Here is a 21,161-nt window from a genome sequence, read left to right on the forward strand (position 1 = left end):
ATTGACATTTTCCCCTATTTCGAGAAGAAATGAAAGCCTTCCAGAAAAAGACGATATCTCAAGCATAACAATACAAGAAGGGAAGATATAAGTGAAACACAGCAGTGACAAAAGAACCCATGATTTATGTGAAACTGTTCCTATTCATATTGCTCGTTGGACGTGTCAAGCATCGTCATACAAAAAGCTACAGGAACTTAAGAGAAGTATCCAACATTGTGTGACAGTAGTATATGGGGATACCCTAGACTTATCGAGCAGGTACAACAACACAGATGTACTTTAAGCACCCAGCTCACACAGCTGGCTAAAGAGGAATTAAAAAATTGTATCGTGCAGCCAAAACAAAAATCAAAAGTCTACATTGCAAGATGCAGAACAATGGTTGAAAGAGCAATCGAAGTACCTGTCACTCAAACCCATTCGAGATAAACATAATTTTGATAAAGGTTTTCTACCAAATTCTCGACAGAATTGTTTCTTGTCACAGGACAAAGGCAATGAAGCGATCGCCCTGTCAATAAGTTTAAAGATATGAACAAAGAGATGTTAAAAAAAGAAACGAATGGCCCGGAAAGATGACGACGTGAATGATATCGAAAACATTCTCAAATGAAATACACGTAAAGTGGGAAAACTTTGACTCAAAGAAGTAAAAGTTCGTTGGAACGGATATCCACCCAGTCTCGATTCTTGGATTGTCGCTTTACAAGTCATCGACTATAAAAATGAATAGAAGTTACCAACATGACGTTAAACACAACTCCACCTCCTCAGAGTTCGTTTCTCGAAGAACTACAAGTTTGTGTGCGGTGTTTAGAAAGTGTCTCTTGAAAATTAAATCGTCGTTTTCTCTCACATCTTTGTGGTGTTTTGCGTTATTGCAGCCACTGAAAATCTGACTTTGCAGCAAAGAGAGAAACGAGTTTGAACTATATTCTTCAGCAGTTTTATTAGGTATCTTTTCCCCAATCATTCGTTGAAATATACTGACAGTGCCAACGGTATCCACGCCAACAACTGTCACAACTCTTCCGGTCACAGCAACAATCTTCTGGAACCCTCCTTGGAAAAATCATCATTTTCCCTTCTGAAACACCTCGGAAAATCATCGTTCCTCTTTGAAATCGACTGACTGCTCGGAGACACGAATAACTGAACTGTTAATAATCAAGTGTATTTAGAATTACCTAGTGACAGCTCTGTGGATGTATTTAGAATTACCTAGTGACAGCTCTGTGGATGTATTTAGAATTACCTAGTGACAGCTCTGTGGATGTATTTAGAATTACCTAGTGACAGCTCTGTGGATGTATTTAGAATTACCTAGTGACAGCTCTGTGGATGTATTTAGAATTACCTAGTGACAGCTCTGTGAATGTATTTAGAATTACCTAGTGACAGCTCTGTGAATGTATTTCTCAACAACAAAAAATACATTGTTACACGTCCACATTGCCTCAGTCCATACAATTTGTTTACGCAGTTCATTTGGAAGTGGTTTTGGTAGAAGTCATTCATCCCACTCAAGTCTGGAATTTTGTTGAGCATGCAAACAGTTTTGTCGGAGAAATCCTCAGCGAACATGTTCAAGGACACTTAACAGAATTGATCTTGGCTTTTGCTAAACCAAAACAACGGTGCCAGCTAATCCTCGTGTGAAGTGTCGTCTTTGACCCCACAGCTCTCTTAGAGTGTTAGATTAAGGACAAATCGTTCTGCAAAACAGTTACCTATACCTAAACTTTAAAGTTCTCAAAACTGACAACAGCAATACACGCGTTAATGCTAAAGTGGCTCCCGTCAACAATTTAATGCATTGGTTGTTCAACGAAGTGGATGACTTAAACAACAAACTGGTCGTCAGCAGCATGGACACGTAACATACAGAGCATCCTGACTTACGGAAAAGGAGCAAGTAACACACATGTGGGTGCATCGGTGGTCTACAAACCTGATATCTTCAATGACACGAAATGTGACAGCTGACGATTTAATGGCTAACAAATTATATTGGACATGTGCGTAGTTTATTTTAAAAAATGGATCATTTACACTTAGACATGTGTCAGCAAAACAAATATTTCCATGCAAGTCTAAATCAAAGTAGCATCACATTCCATTATATGGCAAATGACAAAACGTTCATCAATGTAGCCAGGATAAACATCATACCTAAAGTGGGAAATGACATCAGTCGAGCTCTGACCAGATTAACAGCCAAGTATCTTCAACTACAAGCAGAAGTCAGAACATTAACCACTGCATCTGTACTCCGATCCAAGAGTTTTCCGATGTCAACTGGTTAAACATTCGTTTTTATTGGCATCCTCAGCAATGAAGCCCGTAACGGAACTATTGATCAAAGTCATCTCGAGTTCCAATATATCAACGTGTCCAAGCTAGAAGCCACCCGAGACTGGCCAGACGTTTTGTATACCACACCTTTTCAACTTAAATTTGCCCAGAAAATTCACTTAACACTGTTCGAAACCACGTAATAACTATTAACCAACCCACGACATTTTGTATGACAATTATGCAGGAGGATAGGCTTTGTGGGGATTTGATCTCACTCGAGATCAAAGCAGCGACAAGGGACATTTCCATCTTAAAAAAGTAAACGAATTCGGTGTTGAACTTCAGTTTACACTCGTCATGCTGAATACAGTGAATGTGATCTTGTATGGAGAAGCTCATAATACTGTACTATAATTTATTTTCGTTGGTCTCAGTTTTCGTGGTTTTGTAAAAACCAAGAACACATTGCTTTGACTGTCAAAGTTTGCGTATTTGTATGCATTCAGTTTCATTTGCTACTCTCAACAAATACCAAAAACAATGAATAAGAAAGAATAAAACTATGCCGACGCAAACGAAGGTCACTAAAAGAATACTCACATATGTATGAACACAAACCTAACACCTGTCAGGGTCAATCACTTACATGCTACATTAATGTAATGTGGATGATATTTCTTTTGGATATTGTACTTTTGGAAATTTTACATGATTTAAGCAGACTGCTAACTAAAATGACTGCTCCCTTGTGTTAAAAAATCAGTCTGAATTAGTCTAAAGTACACTATACATAGCAGCTATTAAAATAGGGAAAATGAATTTTGCCAGACTAGACAATACCAGCTTCTAAAAGTGCAATGAATGAATTACCAAATATATAAAATGTAAAAAAAGTTATCGGCTCTTTTTTATACAATTTACCTCTGAAGTTCATGAAGTGAAAATGACCAAGTAGAGCTAGCACTTTTTTGAAAGGTGCACATCTGAAGTAAGGCTAAGCTGTATACTCTATAACCCATATTACACCCATACACCAAAATAAAGGGAATTAAAGGTTCTTTGCATTATACCTAAGATATACAAGGTCTTTTTTAAATAGCCAGTATAACCAGTGAGGAAAGCCGGGGAAATTCTTTTTCTTTAAAATCCTAACCCTATGCAAAATGCGAAACTGTATAGCGCCACCATAAGGCTGCATCTGATTGGCTGATAAAATTAGAGATTATGGTAATAGCATAGGTCATCAGACATGACCCCTAAGCGGTCGCTGTCAGTTCTTCACGTATAACAGTGGAGATCTGATTATAATCAAATTAGGTCACTGCAAGCAATGTATTGGACGGCAATTGTGGGTATTGGTCAGAAGATAACTGGATACTGATCAGTCGAAATATGGTATTGGTTTGTCGCTAGAGTTTTAACATGATCTTTTCGGTTATAGACCAGATTATCTTAACTCCATTGGTACAAGAATGGCACTCTGGCCCCATAATTGAGGACACAATTCCATATTGATGTTAAACCTATTTAATTTTTATCATGGAATTGCAAGTGAAGCGAGAACTCCCTAGTTTGAAGATGGCGACCCTAATGTTAATTCCCATTGAAGCAAGAATGCCATTTGTGGGTCCAGATTCGTCCTAATTACTAATAGTATAGCAGAGATTGGCGACGCGTTATGTAAATGTGTTATGTGTATCACGTGATACACAAAAGTGAAAATGTAGGACAAACAATGACAGCGTCTGATAATATATCAGGTGTAAGGAAATACAAAAAAAAATGGTATGGAACTGCATTTTTATTGCTACTTTTATCTTACAGTCTTCAACAATGGAAAATTTATATCCATAGTATATATATATATATATATATATATATATATATATATATATATATATATATATATATATGCATGTATGTATGTAGTTCACATAAGAAGTTTCAAAACTGATGACAATGTAGAAATGTTTATCATTTAGTAAATAATATGCCATCCTGAAATATTCATGAATCATTTTACTTTTAGACAGAATGTCAAAATAAAATCTATTGGTGATGCAACTTTTATCTTTTTTAAAGGAAGTTTCCACCGTTTTGGAATCATTGTTTCCTTTATATTTTTTATTGGCAACCACATCACTGCCATATTAGGTATTTTGTGTCCCAGCATCACAAACAAGGGTTGCTCTATACATAATGGCTTCTTATGGTATCTACAAAACAAACCAGAAGACATAATTAAATATGTTACATATCACAGTTGAATTTTTAATGTATGAGATTTATAAGTTTGTTTTACTGGTGGGATTTTTTTTACACTTAAAAAGAAATATCTGAATAAAGGTTCCTACATATTAAATAAGCTGCCATTTGAACAGTAACATTGTCTTACTATGTAATATAAAACCTGCAAATTTTTGTAATACATAAATTATGCCCCATAGGTTCTACTACTAGTTTATTTTTTTGTATATAAACATCTTTGTACAGTTTTGAATATCAAGCCTGTAGTAATCTACCATTATTTAGACACCTGCAAGGATTATATTTTTCTTCTGATATCTGAGTTGATGGCAGGACCCTAAGAAACACCCCCACCTTGCACAGTTCAGGCCTGTATATAATTCTTAAGTTTACAAATGAGTGAGGGGGCAGGACTCCATATATATATATATATATATATATATATATATATATATATATATATATATATATATATATATATATATATATATATATATATGGTCTATTCTAAACTATGCAATAAAGTTACTGCAATAAAGTATATATATATATATATATATATATATATATATATATATATATATATATATATATATATATATATATATATCCTCTTTAAAGTTTGAGCTTTTGTGTATAGCTTTTTTAATTTATTTATTTATCTAGATCCCCTCTGTTTCATTCTTGGATCTGCCCCTGTATCACGGAACTGAAAGGCTTTGCATTATTTGCACATCTATTGATTAAAACATCCCCACCCTCGATGTTAATCGAACATGTTTTAGTTTCTAAATAGATGTAAATGACAAACCTGATTTGGTGTAAGTGTTGCTGGGATAGTCGTCATTCTATTCCCACCTACTAAATGTTTACTGCAGATATATGTCCATTCTGTGATTTTGTCAGTAGTAAAAGTTCCCCTTCCACAAGCACGCACCTAACGCCCGCACTACTCGAGATTTATTTCGGTTTTGGAAATAGAATCCAAAATACACACGTCATATGTCCACGATCTGAATATCTACTATCGCTGTTACAAAGTCCAAAGCAACAATGTCTTGAAGCACCGCGATTTTTTTCGCTTTCAGGGATAGATGCAATATTTTCAGTGTGTTCCGCCATTTATATTGCAGTACAAAGGCCGGTTTATTTGTCCTACATTCTGCAGCTGAGTCTGCGAGCTATAAATAGGCATGCTATTTTTAGCAATTAACAGTGTCGGTAGATCTCTGCTATATACACTACATTGTGTCCTAATATTAAATAATTGGTTCCTGTATGGGCACAGAGAATATAGATATTGGATATCAGATCAGACTTTGAATAAAATTATTAAAGTTGCATGGAACATTTCACAAAAGTACGTATGTATAAAAAAATGAATGTGCACGGTGATTATGGAATCATTTGAAATTGACATTGATCAGCAATAACTGTATCGATAATTGTTGCGGATGACAGCGATATTGGCAATCCAGTCAAGGAATTGGTAGATTATCTTTGCCAAGGCTGTGCCTAGTGAAAGATGTAATTTAACCAGGAGATTGTGATTTCCTTGTCTCCTTTTTTCTGTCACAAATTTGATGTCTCTTCTTCACAAATATTTCATATAGCATTTGGTTTTTAAAATTTCGACATTAATGTTCTTAATTGTTGACATGCAATCGACTTCTTTATTCACGAAATCCACAACAGTTAGCTCTCACGTTTGTTACTGTCAGTTATATGTACAGTTTAAAAAAAATGACACGAGACACGAAAAGTATGGCTCACAATTTTCTTACATCGGTGAGAAACTGACCATCATGGAGTATGTCATCATCTCTCTGAGACGTACCTGCAGAAAAAATAACTACTTGCAATGTAAAGAACTAATTTGTTTCATAAATAAGCTGATTACCGAAATTAATTAATTTATTGATTTGCTTTCCACGCAGTCTTTGCCACCACATATTCGAAAGGGCGACATATATCTTAGATAGCGTAGAAGTTGGGCAATAAAACAGTGTAACCAGTCAGGAGTTCAAAGGTGGCTAAGTTCACGAGTTCACATCAAGGCCGAATGCGGAACATCAATCAATGTCGCAAACACTGCGCGAGTTTGACTTGAAGTAGTTGTTTCTTCCATATTATCAAGCAGTCGTTGTCAATGAAAGGTTCTATAAAATGCGCTAAGACCACAAATAATTTAATTTAATGAAACTAAGGACCACATGAGACCACTTTCACACTCGAATTTCACAAATAAGTTCCTTTAAAGAAACTAAGGACCACACGAGACCACTTTCAAGCACGTATGTTAGTTCTTATTACTGCACATGCTTATGATTTATCAGTCCCCAACTGTACGCAGTCATTCGGTTTTCATGCTATTTATAAATAAATAGGTCCCAAACACACCATGCACCGAATTATTCCAATCGCTAATTTCTAAACATTTTTAAATCTGAGAATATCCGAAGATATCATTACACTAACAATTAAACAGTGGCTAATTTACCAAATTAACTTGTTACTATAATGTCCTGTGAATACGGTACAGGTAGATGACTACCCATTAAATGACTAAGTACGTGGATTGAAGATATATCTTCTCAACAGCGATTCCCCATAATGAAACAAATAATCACTAAAATTTATCAAATATATTGTTGTTGTTGTTGTTGTTGTTGTTCTAGGGTTTAACGCAATTTTCAGCACAAGATAGGCTATACATGGCGGCCAGTATAACTGGTGGAGGAAGAACCCTGGAAAACCCAGGGAAGATCCACCGACCCACGAGAAGCTACTGGCAGGCTTTCCCACGTACCCAAGCTAGCCGAGCCTTGGACTCGAACCCACGCAGACAGAGGTGAGATGGCAGTGATCCAGAACGGTGAGCGCTTTAGACCACTCGGCCACTCGGGGCCCCTATCAAATATATAAACAGACACGTAAATACAAATAGAGCATATTCTAGATTTGTTTCAATATGCGTGTACATCTAGATGGCGATTTTCCACATTTCGACAGATCAATACTTAAGATATACTTTCTGTTTAAAATAAAAATAATATGGTTTATCTTTTCCATCGGTGGCCGTCGTCATCGTTCTCACACTTTCTAGCCTTCACGGGCAAACTTAGCCATGGAAGGAAATTTCTTTTAAGAAAACACCTTCTAATTTTGTCAGAAATTCTAGATTAAAATAGAATAATGAAGTTATGATAAACTTTGATTGTCAGTTCTACTTGGGTAGGAATCCGTGACTCAAGAGCAAAATTTAAATACACTGTGCATATCTCATAAGAGAGAAGGTAGAACCACTGAGTACTGTTAGTTCAGAAAGAAAGAGTATTGAGCATGCGAAAAAAACGCGATTTGAAATGGGACCCGTTAGTGGAATAATTACTTAAATCTTTAATGAATTAATTACTAATTTTATTGATGAGACTCTTGCTGAATGGCATTTGCCACATTGAGGTCTGCATCACACATATATCTGCACTTAACGGCATTTGAATGTTAGTATGCAAAGCCGAAAAATAGAAGTCGTGTATTTAAAATGTAATGTTCTAAACTGACTAAATGATCCTCAGATGTGAGAAGTTTCTTTTATGAAAACAATAAGGAGAGAGACATCTGCAAAGACGAGATGACGGTATGCCTATTTCCTTTGATCTTCAGGTCATACACATGATCGTGTCAACCCAACGACATCCAGACAAGATAATAGAGATTTGCTTTTAACCTTAAGTAACTCCCGCTAATACAGAATGTATCATGTTTGATAACGGATGTTTTACATCATGACTAAATGCTTTCGCATGGCACTAGTACAACTCAAAAAAGAATTATTGTCTCGTTTATTTAATATCTTCTTGGGCTGGAATGCACAATGTTACATTTGTCTTCCATACCTAGGTAGGTTTAAAGCTCCTGACATCAACTCGACGATTACACATTAATGGGCACTTGATTAAGAAAAAGAAAGAAAAAAACTTAGATGACGTAATCTCATTTTTTTATCATTCATACTTGTCATAAAGATGACGACTAAAAGGGTACTGCCAATTGATTAGATTTTTTGGGTTATATCTATGGGTACGGTGCTCATGAGATAGCAATGAGTTTTAAGCGCGTGTAAATTATCGGAATAATCACTGTTGAGAAACTAAGTTCAATCACAAATACATTTTGATATGTAAAACGAGAGATATTATAATTTGCCGTGAAAGGATATGTAAAGCTAAGATGAAGAAGTGGAAATCGCTAAATTGCCTGTATTTGGTTGGATTGTAACAATCAATGTTTTGCTACAAAGAACACAGTTAAGTGGATTCTTGCAATCAATGTTTTGCTACAAACAACACATTTGATTGGATTCTTGCAATCAATGTTTTGCTACAAACAACACATTTGATTGGATTGTTACAATCAATGACTTGCTACAACAACAAAAAATCTGATTGGCATCTTGCAATTAATGTCTTACTAAAAAGAACAATCGATCATGAGAAACATGTACCAGCCGATATTTTCTCTAATGTTGTCAGAGTTCAAGAAAAACCCAGACGCAACACAAACAAAACCGCAGGGGAAGACACGAACATTGTGCTAATAAAATGGTTCCCTTACAATAAGACTCAAAGTATACATATTACAATGACACAAAGGAAAATGAACCCTTCTCAAAGAGTTTTTTTGTTGTTGTTTTGTTTTGGCTTTTTCTCGTTCTTTTTTAGAATCTTATAGTACAGAAGTTCTTATGGGAAATAAAAGGCTATGCCTTCAAGCAAAAGCAGCACAGTGAGAGAATAAATAAAACTAATGTGGCTTTCTTTTATCCAGGCTAGGCCGAAGTGTCCCCGAATCAATCAGAGAAGAATGAGGTTAAACAATACAAAAACAGATACAACAAACAATAAATACACGATAGGCTTTATTCTATTTTTAGAAACTCACGCCTCTCATTCAGAAAGTAAATGAATCCAAATGAAACATTCATCATCCAAATTCAACAATTATTCACAAAAAAATAAATATTTTTTAAATTTAAATAAAATATATACAGAAAACCAGGGGAGAATATGATACAATTGCCAGGATACCTCAACAATGGGGAAAAACCCCGAACCAAAAACAATATTTAAATAAAATTTTGATCAAGAGTCTTTAAATTGCAGCACAACACCTATAAAGCCTTAGGGAGAAACGTGAACATCCAAAAACTTCTTTTTTTTATAGTCAATCGTCAAATTCATAACAAATGGTTTATTCTCAACATAACAATGGATTATACAACATAACAATGGATTATACAACATAACAATGGATTATACAACATTAACATAACCTCTACTAAGATTGTATACCAACATTATTAAAAGACTTGAACACAAGACATACAGGAAATTACAATGCAAACCATTCGTACCAACTACAAAACACATCTCACATGATAAGACTAGTACAAATTAAAAATTGGGGCCCCGAGTGGCCGAGTGGTTTAAAGCGCTCTGCGTTACGGATCACTGCCATCTCACCTGTCTGCGTGGGTTCGAGTCTAGGATTCGGCTAACGTGGGTATGTGAGAAAGCTCGCTAGTAGCTTCTCGTGGGTCGGTGGTTCTTCCCGGGGTTTTCCCGAATTCTGCCTCCATGCATAGCCTATCGTGTGCTGAAATATGGTGTTAAACCCCACAACAACAACAACAAATTAAAACTTAAAAATTATATAAATACAATACTAAGCTGACTACTTTAATTACATAAATAAAATCGTACCTGACATTTAATAGTCAATACAGCATTTGTGACATTATAAACTACACGTACGCCATCTGGGATAAATAAGATGTTACATATATAACACAGAACATACGTGACTCTATAAACTACACGTACGCCATCTGGGATGAATAAGATGTCACGAACACAACACAGAACGTTCGTGGCTCTATAAACTACGCGTACGCCATCTGGGATGAATAAGATATTAAGAACAACTACACAACCAACCACAGTCATGAACTGCAACTATAAGATGGACCATAGTTGGAACGAAGTGGACCTAGGCAATCTTAAAAATAAAATACATCGTTAAAATTACTGTTAAAAGAACAATAACACGACCACCACCAACACCAATAATAATAATAATAATAATAATAGCCATCAACAAATACAAAGAGACTAATGAAGAAGATAAAGAACTATTGCAACGCTATACCCAACGTGGAGGAGGCCACATTTTATGGTAACATACGTGGGACTAACCAAAGAAAGACAGGAAAGCAGTCAGAGATAAAATAAGATATGTTGACCAACATACAGAGAATACACTAGCAACAAATCTTCGTTCAATCACTTAATGAAAAAACTCCCGGGCATAGGACGAGTTCATAGGTTCTAGCTGAGGAAATTCATAAGCATCCATGACAAACGAGTAGCTCGACCTCAGGTTGGTACAAACACAGAGTTCCAACCTGATAAAAACAGGTCGTCAAGTCCTAATGATTAAAGATGTCGCATAGCCAAAAGTAGGACAGTAACTTGTCCAACAAAGTAATGGAAGTTACTCACTAAAATGATCGCAGATATAACATATGGCATCCCAGATATAAAAAGACTGCTCCAAGAGGAACCAGAATGAACGTAGATGAAACATCGAGGCAAGCTGTTAATCGGTAACAGCTGCTAATCGATAACAGCAAGGCTCCAGAATTCCAGGAGGCTGGAAAAGAACCTGTACGTTATACACTCGTGATCTAAAACTCGTTGGCAGAGCTAGAAATACACCACGATTTCTTGCAAGTAACACGATGTCTTGAAGAACGTAAATCTGTATACAAGCCAAAACACCTGATGTTGTCACGTGTAAAGTTCGTGTGCGAGTACAAAACCCTTCCCGACAATCCAGCCCTAGCAATATACTGTTTGATGTGGTAAAACCTCATATAACTTAACTCTTGTCTAAATACACAGTCACTCCTGAATCCTCAGAGATGTTCATTGTTTTTAAATGGCTTTGAGACACACATTTCGTACCAGTCTAGCGGTTAACTATTATAATACGCAGTTATTGACAACTTCTATATGCAAATGGTGTGGTCGACTTTGCCAGAAATGCTATTCAACTTCAAAGAAAACTAAGTAAAGTAAAATAACATTCCAACAAAACTAAAGATAACTCTGGAGAAGACAAAGGACCAATCTTCAAAAACAGGTGATAATTAGCAATTTTGGTGACAGCGTGAGAGATGCAGTCTTGTTATTTGATTGGTTACGTTCTTGTAAGAACTCCTAGTGTAAGGTTACATATTTGTTGGTGAATTCTTTTAAGGACTCACTATCATAAGCCCACAATCAAACATTGACTTGATAGATCTGAGGAAGCCAACAAATACCACCGAATCAACGATAAAAAAGATCACAATTAAAATAATAAATATAATAATGATATAAATATAAATAAATATGAAAATAATTATATAATGATTATAATAATAATTAAGATAATAAACGATTATATTGCCCTACAAGTTGCTTTTAGTGGATAGCTACGCCTTTGGAATGTCAAAACTCGAATGGTAGTAAATAATCAAGAAAAGAAACAAAACACGGCATTAGTTGTCACTCAAAGTGAAATAAACGTCACACTGACCTAATTTTCGATTTTATATAACAAAGACACGCTAAAAATGTACATACGAAGCTAAACTGGATGAGTGCCCGTCAAAAAGTTACTATAAAACAGACCAAAAAAATTTAAATTCCGAAATATTAATCAGCTCTTTATCTTATTCGTTTAAAATGTGTCTGAGTTTTCAGAGTACTACGATCATACCCCCCTACCCCCTTGCCGGCAATAAATTCGTACTTCGGGGATCACAGAGTGGACATCGGTAATAGAAACAGGGTGTGAGATGTTTTGCTAGTACACAAGTAAAGTCCACACTCGTATGCAAAAACCTTGTCTATGTTCATCGAGAACTGCCCATAACCTCGTGGACATTGATTGACGAGTTATTCCAAAGATAATAAAACCTAACCTTTCTTTGCAGAAATACTGACTATGGTTCACCCAGGGACATCTGACCTTGACCTATCAACAAATATAACTTTGGTGTCGACCCGTAGGCTTATGCTTACACGTCGCATTGTGTGATAAATGCCCCCTGAGGGAATCAGATGAAGTCCACAAGGTTTACTAGAATCGTATTCGCGACCCAGATTCTCCCCTGCAAAGGTGTACATTTTTGTCGGACGGTGTTTTTTCAAGGTTTTATTTCCTGCTAGACAGGCTTGACCGTAATTTGATGACGCGTATAGATCGTATTCTTATTCCCTGATGGTAATTATTTTATACCTGAACAAGACAGTACACGAGCGACATAAAAGACAAGGTTATGGAAGGTCACTATCAACAAGCTCATTTCCGGACGTGAACTGACAGCTTTGTGCGTCAGTTGCATCCCACCTTCGACTGATTTACCTCTGTCAATACGCAGTAAGCTGTGCAGTTTTTTTTTCTTCTTTCCTTTTAATTGTCCTTTGGTATTGTTTCAATATGTCGCGTTCATTGTCTTATATTTTATCAAAACTAATGATATTTACAAATGTTTAGCAGGATTTGAATAACATGAATTTTGATATACATTGATGTATTTCCAGAAGAAAACATTCTCTGATACTAATAATATGAAAATTGTAAAGGAGCAGATCAAATGTTAAGTGAGCCAATATTTGAATCACTGTTCATTTTGTGTGAAACTCCTAGGAAAGGTTTTGACGGTATGATTTCACAGTGGGATTTTGGGATGCAGTGGTCATAATTTTTCATACAGACTCGTGCCCCCTTCCCCGAACTGGTTAGTATAATAACGTTTGAATTGGCTTTTGCATATTTAGAAAGAAATTCGCCGTCATTTTGTCCTTACCCATCCGACACGTGCAAATTAAACAGTTTCATCAACAAGGGAAGAAAGAGTGTGGTACTAGTAAATTTATGAAAAGCAAATTTAATCAAAATTCGTCATCGGAAACAACTCTCTCTCTCTCTCTCTGTCTCTCTCTCTCCACAACCAGGGGTAATGTAATATGAATATAAGAACTACTGTATTTAGTAGCGGGGTCGATGAATTTGGAATGTCTTCACGTTCTATTAGTAAATGTATTATTCACAAACCAAACCAGACTAGATAAACGATGGCATGATTTTCATTCCAGTGTCTGTAAGTGAAAGGAAAACACTGTTCTGAGCTGGAGATTTGAATTAAATTTAAGAAAGTGATATGATCATTTCAAAAGACAGAGGTTTATTTATGTGTTAGAAAATTTTCAAAATCACTGAGCTGGGCATTTACAAATTATCCCTCTTTGTAAACAAGTATTCATCATATATGGCTCTGACCGAGATAAGAGCGAATATTAAGGTTACAATGTTCCATACATATAAAGTAGTTTATTTTCCTGTTATCAAATCTACTACTTTCGGAAATGTAACCACTCAGGTTTTATTTTTCTTAATTACAATACTTACACCGATGTAAAATCATTTTATCAATTTAAACCATTGTCTTATTGATCATAGTTTATTCTAATTACTTAGCAAGATCTAAAAAGAATTAAAAGTAACTTTAGTAATTTTAAAAGTAAATAGATTTTTTCGGCTCGAAAAGAAGTTTCAGAATCCCGACTCCACCCACTCCACATAATATGGTCTTTACCTAAAATGGTCATATTCACAATAAAATTGATCGACTTATCTAAGTGTGGATACCATCTTGTGAACTGTGTTGTGCTTAAATTCAGTGTATTTCCCAACAGGGACGAATTAAAAAGAAAAAGAAAATTTAAAAAAAAAAGTTATACCTCAAGACCTCATATTATTATCTTGGTCGTTTTCTAGTGCAATGGAATGTCTTGTTTACAAGTTTTCTCTTGATTGTTTTTAACATACCCCTAAGGTTTTACGCTTCATTCGACATATCCATTAACAAAGGTAGTTTATCTGGACTCGTTTATTTGTCAATATTAATAGTCAGACACAATGGGATTGCAGATTCAATATATAATGTGATTCACTTTGTATTAATATTTTCTATAGTTTTCTGTTTCAAAAGTTAGCTTAATTCTTGCTCTGTAGATGTCATAGCTGTCACTTTAAGTTGCTAAGAGAGGAAGGAGGTAAAAAATGAGGTTAAAAGACGGAACGCACGCGAGTATGTCCGTCTGTATTCATGCATGAAGGTATGTGTTGGTTCATACGAACTGCGGTAGCTTTGTTGATAGAACGGGTACGATATCAGTCAAGGCCGGCCCGGATCGGCTTTTATTTATTCATTTATTTATTTTACTTATTTATAGTCCCTTTTTAGAAATATGGTTATTTTTTGTATTTGTTTATCTTCGATTGTGACCTTTTTATTATTTTGGAGAGTTATGCTTCTCTAAGCAATTTAATTGATATTGTTTGTGTGCGTCACTTTATGTACACGGTGTTTACAAACTCATATACACATACGTGCGTGTGTGTGTGTGTGCGCGCGCGCGCGTATTTCGCCATCTTCATTACATTGAAACTTTCAGATTCGGACGATTATGTTCTGAATGTATGCAACATATAGCACATTACTCATAGCTACTCATAGCACATTACTCATAGCTACTCATAGCACATTACTCATAGCTACTCATAGCACATCACTCATAGCTACTCATAGTACATTAATCATAGCTACTCATAGCACATTAATCATAGCTACTCATAGCACATTACTCATAGCTACTCATAGCACATTAATCATAGCTACTCATAGAACATTACTCATAGCTACTCATAGCACATTACTCATAGCTACTCATAGCACATTACTCATAGCTAAAGTACAGCGAAGTTGAAAATGCAAAACAAACTGCAAGACCAAACATTAATTTAGAAAAGTTTGCTTCTTTATTGACTTACATGCATCTGCCCACTACGTGACGCAAGTCACTGATGAGATTCTCTTAAGGAAAGTCATATGCACCTATTGCTAAAACAACATTCCATACACCTTAGCCAGGCCCGGCCCTAGGGCAAGGCGAACGAGGCAACCGCCTTGGGCCCCGCGCTTTTTCGTCAATGCAATTTTTTGACTTGTGGCCCCGCGTTCATCGCTTGCTGCCTTGGGCCCTGCATGCTGCCTTGGGCAGCGCACATCCTAGGGCCGGGCCTGACCTTAGCCAAAAGATGCCGACTTGTACTTGCTTATAAGTCGAGTATTACTGCAAACAGTAAAAGATTAGGATCTGTAGTAACATAATACGCCTGCAGATTAGAATCTATTCTTTTTGTTCTAATTGGCCGACCGGGGGGGGGGGGGGGGGAGGGGGGCAACTGGGATAATTATTTTCATTTAACATCATAAGTCTATTGCAGAAAATCCCACGTAGACATAGACATCCATATGGAGAGGAGCGGAGACAACAAGAAAAAGATACGAATTTCAATTCTGGAGTTACGGGCCCGGGCCGAACAACACTTTCTAATTTTATGAAAGACAAGAACTAGAAGAGGCCCGGGTGTTTCTTACCAAAGGGTCCGTGATCGCTCTCTACCGCCCTGAAAACAGACCTAGATCTGCACATAATGCTACGCAGACCTGGGTCTGTGCAGTTAGCAGTTGGACTCGTCTTATAGATGAGTATAGACGGTGGAGTACCTGTTAATGACGAAATACAACCATGATCTGACTGTCATTAATGAAATGTGGTTTTCACAGACGTATCGAAGATGAGCATTTGATTATATGACCATTCAAATTATGAATGCAATGGACAAAATAGCATATCCTGATCTTGATACTGAATATTTTAGTGATGCAGACAACTAATCAGGGTCATGATCCTTCGTATGTCTTAGTGTTAGTCCCTGCGTCCATCCGGCTGTTAGTCTCTTCTCGCGTAATTTTATCTACACCGCCTGAAAGAAGTTTTTTATATTTAATATGATGTACCTCATGAAAATGAGTAGACAGAGGGGGTTTCGGATTCTGGAAAGGGACGTGCATGTGGAGTGGGATTTTTTTTTTTTTGGAGGGGGAGAAATAAAAAAGAAAAAGTGCGTGTTTTAAGCTAGTTGCCATCTCTATTTTAAATTAAAATTTATACATTTATCATTTGCCGCACACACAAAAATACGCACAAGCGAGAAAAACGGCAGTTGTAAAAACTGCCTACGGCTTTGACAGTTCGTCAATTACTTTCGTCTAGAGTTAACACTTATACTTTGCAGACTGCGAATATTTAGGTCTAAGTAATGTTAGACATTCCTTAATAGGTCTAAGTAATGTTAGACATTCCTTAATAGGTCTAAGTAATGTTAGACATTCCTTAATAGGTCTAAGTAATGTTAAACAATCCTTAATACATCTAAATAATGGTAGACATTCCTTAATAGGTCTAAGTAATGTTAGACATTCCTTAATAGGTCTAAGTAATGTTAAACAATCCTTAATACATCTAAATAATGTTAGACATTCCTTAATAGGTCTAAGTAATGTTAGACATTCCTTAATAGGTCTAAGTAATGTTAAACAATCCTTAATACATCTAAATAATGGTAGACATTCGTTAATAGGTATAAGTAATGTTAGACATTCCTTAATAGGTCTAAGTAATGTTAGACATTCCTTAATAGGTCTAAGTAATGTTAAACAATCCTTAATAGGTCTAAGTAATGTTAGACATTCCTTAATAGGTCTAAGTAATGTTAGACATTCCTTAATAGGTCTAAGTAATGTTAAACAATCCTTAATACATCTAAATAATGGTAGACATTCGTTAATAGGTATAAGTAATGTTAGACATTCCTTAATAGGTCTAAGTAATGTTAGACATTCCTTAATAGGTCTAAGTAATGTTAAACAATCCTTAATACATCTAAATAATGGTAGACATTCGTTAATAGGTATAAGTAATGTTAGACATTCCTTAATAGGTCTAAATAATGGTAGACATTCCTTAATAGGTCTAAGTAATGTTAGACATTCCTTAATAGGTCTAAGTAATGTTAGACATTCCTTAATAGGTCTAAGTAATGTTAAACAATCCTTAATACATCTAAATAATGGTAGACATTCGTTAATAGGTATAAGTAATGTTAGACATTCCTTAATAGGTCTAAGTAATGTTAGACATTCCTTAATAGGTCTAAGTAATGTTAAACAATCCTTAATACATCTAAATAATGGTAGACATTCGTTAATAGGTATAAGTAATGTTAGACATTCCTTTATGTATATTCTATCTTAAAGCAGTGGCGTCGCTGGGGGGGGGGGGGGGTGCGGGAGGTGCGGACCGCACCGGGTGACACCATCTCAGAGGGGTGACACCAAAATGAACAATTGCAAATTTTACAGAGCACACACTGCTCGGTCTAGTCGGATTTCATAAGCGGATAAGCGATCATAGTTAAATACATGACTAGCAGGCATAACAGTGGCGTCGCTAGGGGGATGCGGGGGGGGGGGTGTGCGGACTGCACCGGGTGACTCCATCAGAGGGGGTGACACCAAAATAACATTACTAAGGATTCTGTATGGTCTGTTACGGAAGGAGGACCATGGGGGTGACACCATGAGCTACCGCACTGGGTGACACCAACCCGAGTGACGCCACTGTCTTACTGACGTCTTCAGAAATGAATACCAAATAATAAACATCGGCTAAACTACTTTACAATCTACTCTACAGTAAACTTTACTTTCCAACACAACATGAAGGGTCGGATCGGGGTGGGTGGGTCCAGAACCCCCTCCCCCAGGCTGAGAAAAGCAAGCCTGCACACACACACACACACACACACACACACGGACTATCGTTTGTCACTTAAAAGATGAGCATCGTTTTATTCTTACGTTTATTGTGTATTAAGCAAACGTTGAGTAAATAGACACATATACCTTTTTGCTTTGGTGCCTTTTTGAGGAAAGTCAGGGCCAAAACCCAACACGTGACTTGATCTAGCATTGATATGTCAGACGCCCCGCAGTCAATCATCTGAGTTTAGTAAAATTAAAAGTGGAAGGTTAAGCTTAAAATTGCTGATAAACATAAGTTTAAGTATGAAGACATATGTTTTGACTGTGTTTTATTTATCTTGAAAGAAAACGTGTACATCTGCACCAGCTATGTCTAGAAGGCATTTATTCTTTACCAAGCTTTGTAAACAATTATACGTGAAAAGCGGAAATAATAAAATTTAACTGCAAAGAATTCACATATTTTCAACACATTCAATAACAATTAGTTTATTCAAATATTGGTACGACATCTACTATATTTGATATTATTTAAAACAAATACTTTCCCTTGGTATGGCATCGTATTATGGTTTATCTAAGAATCAGACTTTAAATCTCTGCGGTGATAAGCGAGCCATTTCCACCTTCGGGAATCTCTTGTTTTTGCAAGCTTTTCGCTTGAATTTAATCGTCTATAGTAAGCAACATGAGGTCGAGTTAGATAATATTGCCACTTTAAATCGGTAACTTTTGGGTTCATTGTCCTATTTTTGAGAGCTTCTTCAAGACAGCCTATCACTGTCGCGTCTTTATTAACGTCAAATTTATTTGCAAAAAAATGCGGTTGTTTTATCAGCCAAGGAAGATCCCCAGACTCAAAAACACACACACCGCGGACGAATTTCCCGTGACATTTCTGATTTTCCCCGTACCAAATCATAGCTCGGGACAGAAAATCACCCCTCGTATGGCGCACTTCCAATGGATAGCTGCCTGGAGCCCATGGTAAAGTCACCAACGTCGCCCAAACGTTTTCCTCGGGAGCATAAGTATCGTTAAGCCAAAGAATGAATTTCTGTGCAATATCATCCTCAAGTATGAATTCAACAAATTTTCTTGTAAATAAACCATATGCACTGCCTTTACTGAGCCTCACGTCGTACTCAAACGGTCTTTTATTGTTAGAAGTTTCCACCAGTCCATTACCCTCAATACTGAAACTCTTCTGTAACCTCCACCTCAGAAACACTGGAAGGTCATACGTTTCGATATCGTTTACTTCTCTCATAGCTGTCAAAATCTGAACCATTTCGAAATTGGTTCTTAGCGGAAACTCTTGAGCCGCCATGTTGATGTAATATTTCCATTTAACTCGAGACTGCATTGCCAGCTTCATACATTGCAACTCGGCTCGGATATGAGCTGAACTTGCATATACAACATTAACTCTGTCACGTACAACCACTACATTTTCCAAGCATCTACCAATCTTTTTCATGGTATCGAATACATCAACAGGCGACTTTCCATCAACATAAATACAATAGAAATTGTGCGGTCTGTAAACGGTCCGTAGAAGCTGTTCTGCCTGTTCTGAATTCTGATGCATCTTGATGGTAAAACTCAAAGGAAACAAACGTTCTTCCTCATGAATGTCAACAGAGGAATAACCATGAGAAATTTTGAACCGAGTACAATCTTTTACTAAATTTTTGAGACCGCATTCGTCAGTTATTTGTTCGATTTTAATATCTCTGACAAACTGCACGTATTTTGCATCTCCTCGAATGAGTCTACTGCACTGTACCGATGTATGCTTCCTTGGTGAACAAGCATCTTGCAGAACCGAAGATGCAGACTGCTTTCCTGTGCTCATATTAATGAACTCTGCTTGAGATAGATGGCGCCATTTGAACGAATCAATTAAGCTTTGTTCACTGCCTTCCAATAAACTTGGCGAAGAAAACTCATTAAGGCCACGAAACATGCATAGAATCAGGACATATACACAGCATAATATATAAACAATGGTTTTTCTCTTCATATTTGTGTCCATGTGTAGCGATTAGAAAATTGGTATCCATAGAAACAAAAAATGGAATTTATATCGTATCGAATGTGTCTATGTATCACTCTTCACCCTAAACAGCGGCATCTCTGAGAGAACCATACTGGTTTCAATAAAGATTTACTCAGTTTCATTTGAATCCATTAAATATCCTATCAAACACAAAAACTGTTTTAAAACATTTGCCTCTTTCGGTGTCTTCTATATCATTCATATCCACATAGAATTCAGGTGCACTCATCTGACAAAAGTCCGTCCATAAATATAAATATTTCGTAGTTTGTATCTGTACGCATTTCCGAAATACGATGGTGATATTGTCATTTATCTACCACCATCATCTAAAACGTCAGTGGGCTGGGGCCTTACCTGTCAAAACAAATCATGGACACTCCTGCTAAGTCGAAATAGTGTGCTGAATACACGCAAATGCTTATCGTAATGACCAGTATGTCGCAGTCAGTATATATTTTTTTATTCCCGTATGAATCATAAAACAGGGAAAGGGAGTATGAGTTTCGACACATTGTTCATGTAGGAAAACTTGCTCTTTTAACGAGCAAATAAATAAAATAATTGTAGGGCGTACAAACATCTTCTGCGTATATGCTTAAATGGCAAGGTCCAATCGTCTGTGGTGGTAATACGTAGCGCGCTGCAAGCCAAATGTGTGCATTGTGGTGTTATTTTGTCTTAAACAAATTTTTTATCGTTCAGATCAGAAGTAATTAAAACCACAAAGTTCTTTAACTGTGACAAAAAGATAAATGATATTTA

The 21,161-nt window shown here is 36.3% G+C and overlaps 1 protein-coding gene and 1 long non-coding RNA gene across 2 annotated transcripts; both read right to left on the bottom strand.

The window, feature by feature from the left end:
* Positions 1–4,084: 4,084 nt before the first annotated feature.
* On the bottom strand, positions 4,085–5,681 carry LOC149775058 (uncharacterized). The gene is made up of 2 exons (XR_016416552.1): positions 5,360–5,681; positions 4,085–4,517 (listed from the first exon to the last, which is right to left on the bottom strand). It is a non-coding gene; the product is annotated as an uncharacterized LOC149775058 (long non-coding RNA).
* A 12,965-nt stretch (positions 5,682–18,646) lies between these two features.
* LOC149775059 (beta-1,3-galactosyl-O-glycosyl-glycoprotein beta-1,6-N-acetylglucosaminyltransferase-like) lies at positions 18,647–20,791 on the bottom strand. Its single transcript, XM_089943835.1, has one exon. The coding sequence runs from the start codon at positions 20,370–20,372 to the stop codon at positions 18,912–18,914; it is 1,461 nt and encodes a 486-aa protein (XP_089799961.1). The 5' UTR covers positions 20,373–20,791; the 3' UTR covers positions 18,647–18,911.
* Positions 20,792–21,161: the final 370 nt, after the last annotated feature.

Source organism: Sinohyriopsis cumingii, chromosome 19, assembly GCF_028554795.1.
Source record: "Sinohyriopsis cumingii isolate HCF-2022 chromosome 19, ASM2855479v2, whole genome shotgun sequence".
Taxonomy (NCBI): domain Eukaryota; kingdom Metazoa; phylum Mollusca; class Bivalvia; order Unionida; family Unionidae; genus Sinohyriopsis; species Sinohyriopsis cumingii.